This window comes from Teleopsis dalmanni, chromosome 2 (genome assembly GCF_002237135.1).
Source record: "Teleopsis dalmanni isolate 2A chromosome 2, ASM223713v2, whole genome shotgun sequence".
Lineage (NCBI taxonomy): Eukaryota > Metazoa > Arthropoda > Insecta > Diptera > Diopsidae > Teleopsis > Teleopsis dalmanni.
Window position 1 is genome coordinate 238,174,434 of NC_051847.1, and position 4,729 is coordinate 238,179,162.

General features: G+C 35.6%; 1 protein-coding gene across 1 annotated transcript; it reads right to left on the reverse strand.

Annotated features, from left to right (window-relative positions):
- Positions 1–461: 461 nt before the first annotated feature.
- LOC119685163 (diacylglycerol kinase eta-like) lies at positions 462–3,663 on the reverse strand (the record flags this gene model as incomplete). Its single annotated transcript, XM_038099378.1, is given in 5 exon segments — positions 462–927; positions 986–1,135; positions 1,214–2,138; positions 2,195–2,754; positions 2,812–3,663. Coding segments are annotated over 5 exon segments (2,953 nt in total), but the record flags the coding sequence as incomplete, so codon positions are not given.
- Between the last annotated feature and the right edge of the window lie 1,066 nt (positions 3,664–4,729).

Genomic DNA, 4,729 nt, shown 5'->3' on the forward strand with positions numbered 1-4,729 from the left:
TCTTTGTCGTCTTAAGAAGTGTGGCTATCGGTAAAAATAATTAATTATAAAAGATTTATAAAATTTGGATGTGTTTTACTTCTCTTTGAAAATGTTGTTAAAATATACAATGGCAGGATAAAATAATAACATAAAATTAATATTAAGTTTTTATTCTTCATAGAAAGCTTCTTAAGAACTTTTTTGTTACAACGATTTAATGATTTGATAAGTTAATAACAAAAATGACGCAATGCTTAAGTGAACAAAACAAAAAATATAACAAAACAAAAGTACAAAAACGAAGATTTTATATGATATTGATATGATATTGTTTGGTAGGATCATGCAATGGATTTAAGCTATTATCACATAGTATAATTTAATGCAACTTGTTTTGAAAGCTAGTAGAACACACATTTTATATTAACTATTTATGTACAGTAAATGCTAGGAAGTACAATAACAACTTACCTTGAAACTTTGTCGCGCTATATCATTACCCTCCACGAATTGTGCCAAACTACAGTATCTCGGAGGCTCACGCATTTTCTGATCATCACAACGGTTATCAATTTCGAAAACAATGTTCTCAAAACCGAATTGCTGTGGATTTTCATCGCTATCCATACGATCAAGCCTCGGCATATGCGGTGGAGAAGAATTTCTTCTACGATGCGACATCGAAAGCGATTTTCTTCGTAATTGCAACTGTTGCTGTTGTAATGCTTTTTGTTGCTGTTGCTGTTGCTTAGCTTCGGAAGGTGCATGAGTCTCAGAGCAAAGTGTAGTAGTATCATCAGTAATTGTATTATCCTGTAAAGCATATGTAATATCATGTCCAAGAACTGAACTAATATCATCCATAAGACTTTCTCCAGGCATAGCTTCCGTTTCATCGCTTGTTTCTGGCGAATCGATGTGTGTAAAGGTATTGCTATCGACACCCTTTAAAGATAACAAACATTAAAAAAATTAAATTTTTTTTAACAAATACTTGACTAACATGTATGATGTCAGTGATTTGTAATGCATGTTGATGCTCTACTTCAGTATTTTTATCGAATATCTCTGAAGCTACACTACACTCTTCATTACTTATGGCAGATAACACATCACTTGCTTCACCTTGCATATCGTCAGACGATGACTGTTCCTAAAAGTAAATAAAAAATGGAAAAAAATATGTTAAGCACTTTGTACCGTTTAGTCAATGCACACTAAACAGACGTACAGTTAGCATATCTGTGTCAACGATTGTAATGGTTTCACTTGTGTAAACATTTGGGGCTTTGGGATAAACAACTATGTTGGGTACCTGTAGTTGACAAGTGTGCACTAATTTTTCAGGTTTCTCCTCAGTGCATTGCTTCTCTGCAATACTATCAGTACCCACGTCAGCTGAATCATCCTCAGTTGTAGCTGCAGCATTGTCAGCCAATTTCTTCTCTTTATCCAATTCTCGACTCATATAATAGTTACGCTCAAATACTTCAATTGGTCTGAAGTCGGACAATGGATCCACTATGTGGTCACTCGTAATTATAGGTACACTGAGAAAATCAATTTTGCGTTCGTTGATTATAGTCTCACTAGTGGGCGACAAACGATTACCGTCGTCATCAATGTTGGCACCGCCACTTAAGGACAAACGACCAACACGATAAGCTACAGTTTCAACTCCACCATTGCCGCACTCTTCAATTTCTTGTATCACTTCTGGTACACCAGAACTACGTCTGCTGTCAGCGAATTGACGTGGTACTGGTAAACTGATTGTATTGAAAAAATTTTCATCCACAGAATCACGTCTGGTGTCCGGCAGGGGTGATATACATGTCAGCCGTGAAGTCTCCATGGTTGGAGATATTATGTTAATAGGTGGTATAATTGGTAGTGGTGAAGTACAAGGTGTTGAGTCATTTGAAGTGGTGGTGGGTATTTTGAGCGCTTCAAATGGTGTTATAGAGAGTTTACGTTGATAACGCTTTGGTCGTCCGGGCTCTGAATGCTCTACTACGTTGTATATAGCGCGTTTAACGCTATTTGCGCGACACTGTAATGCATCCTTTTCATTAGAACGTAATGAACGACTATTCCGACGTTCTTTTGTATTCAGTTGATCTTTTTCATTCTTTTCAATTGATATGTTGGGATTTCTGTAAAATAAAGTTAAAATTAAATATACAAGTATATTGATATATAAGAAGCTTACAGTAAAGTAGGAGTGGTAGTGGGTGAAGGTGTCAGTGTTTCGGGCGCACTTCTAGCAATTATGCTGCTGATTGTCGAGAGTAAGTCATCACCAGTGTGTACACCAGTTTCTTCCTCCTTCAAAGCATCTAATAGCATGTGTAGCTTTTGTCTTAAAATATCACATTTCATTATTAATTGCTCGTCGTCTTTGCGATTCTCACAGATTTGTGACATTAGTTCATCAATTGTTTCACATAGTGTTTTAGTGGATGTAATTAAAGTTTGAATATCATCTGTTTCAACAATAGAGCGTAAATTTTGATTTGCAGAAGTAACCATTCCGGTTAGCAGTGCCTCTTGTGCACTAGAAAGTGACATTTTTGGAGTTTTTGGCTGCACTGCTATAGCTTTTTCGAAAACCATTATACTCCAACGATCTAACATTTTAGTGCTCGCTGATTCATAACGTTCTAATATTTGTGGCAAGTGGGCATCATCATCACATGAGGAGCCCCAACCAAGAACACGTGCCAAATCGTTACCAGTACCAAGTGGAAGTACAGCAACTTGACATTGTTTCTTAAAAAAAAAATCATTTTATGGTTATGTTAAATTATAAAAACTGCATTTACTTACATGCATACTAAAGCGATCAATTTCGCTTAAAACCCAACCGACCGAACCATCACCAGAGCACACTAATATTCGAAACATTTCGAAATGGCGAAATAGCCGCAAACCTAAACTGGGTCCAGTTGATATCAAATCAAAAACCTGCGCTGGATTGAGCAATTGTTTGAATCGGCGTAAAAACTTTACACCTTGATTGTCGCCTGATTTGGAGTTAACAAAAACCAGCAGTGGTGAAAAATTACCCTTTGGGCTGACAACATCCCATGCGTCATCGTTGCTGATTGAATGTATACTAGTCGGTGGTACAACTGATAGTTTTGCTGGCCCAATGGGACAGGAATCTGTCATTTGTGGTCTGCAGGCTACGTGCACAGTTGCGCGACACCATAAACAGCGCCAATCTTGCAGTCGTAGCACAGATCCACAAGTCTTTTTACAAATAACACAAGTTGCTGATACTGGTAGGTTGCCTTCCATCCATTGATGTGGCATTATAATGCTACCATCACGATCTTCTATAATGTCTTTGCCTACGGTAGCCAAAGTTGTCCATTTGCAATTGGCAATTGCTTTGGCAGCACATCGTTTGTGTACTTTACACTTGCACACTTCACAGGACAGGCCGTGTGAAGTGACACCTGACAGAGCATCACGGCACACATTACAATAGGTGGGTCTGGCATGTGATGTGGCATACCAGTGATGATGATTTGAGAGTATATCGTGCTGTTCCAAATAAAAGCTGTCGCCACGTGCTCGCGCAGGTATTGAAGCTGATTTTAACGAACTTAGCCAGTCTTCCATTTCGCGTCGAGATTCTGCGCACAATACCAGAGAACGAGTGGGTGTAATAACCTACAACGAAATAAATAAATTATTAAAAAAGTTTTGGAATCATTTTTGTGTTTTCTTTAATTCAATAATATTTAAGTGTTAGGCTTTTTGGAAAAATATTTCTCATATTATGCAAAAAAGTTTCTCCCAAGGTTATAGCACCTGGTAAGTTATACCTTGGTACATGTAACTTATTTAAGTGATAAATTTTAGTAGTGATTAACTTCGCAAAAGTCCTTATGATTATGTCAACTAATCCTTGACATCAGTGTAATTTATCAACTATGTTCAGCAGGCAGCGAACTTTAACAAGTGACAATACAGATGTTTGACTGCTATTTAGCCACTTGATTTGGTGTGGCTTATTTGGCCACGTGTCGTCTTGAAGGACAATGTTTGATGAATTACATGTGAAGGTAAATTTTATAATTTACTCATTCTTCTTAATGAGTAAATGAAACAATGAAATTACTGAACTTAATTTCAACTTCACTTCTGTTAGCATTAAATAAATAAAGCGAATACAATTTTAATCAGATAGCAGTGGTATGACGTTTGTGGCATTTGACTTAGTAAAAAGTAAGTAAATAGGAATTAAGCTTAACAAATTCATAATTAGAAGAGCAAAGGTAAAGCCGTTAAAATTTACTTTGTAATGAAAGCAAATTAATGAAATTTTTAGCAATTAGGATAAAATTTAATTTCAGACACTTTGGCCTTTTTAAAGGTTTATTAATTCTTTATTCTTAACGCATTGGTATTATAATTTAACTTTTTATAAAACACCTTTTAGAAAGTTTTCATTATTAAATGAATGAATAAGCAATCCCCTTAACAAATATAAACATAAGATGTCGCAGCTTTATGTTCCAAAGATCGTACACAGGGCTTCGAACCGAAACTGAACCACTGAAAACTGAAAAAAAAACCGATATTTTTGCTGGAATACTTGCATGAAGCATCTGTTAACTAAAGCATGTAATTTAGAACTAAAATGCAACAGACTATTAAATCAAAATAGGAGATAATTTATATATATACTATATATATAATATATAATAATATATAATAATATATAATAATATAA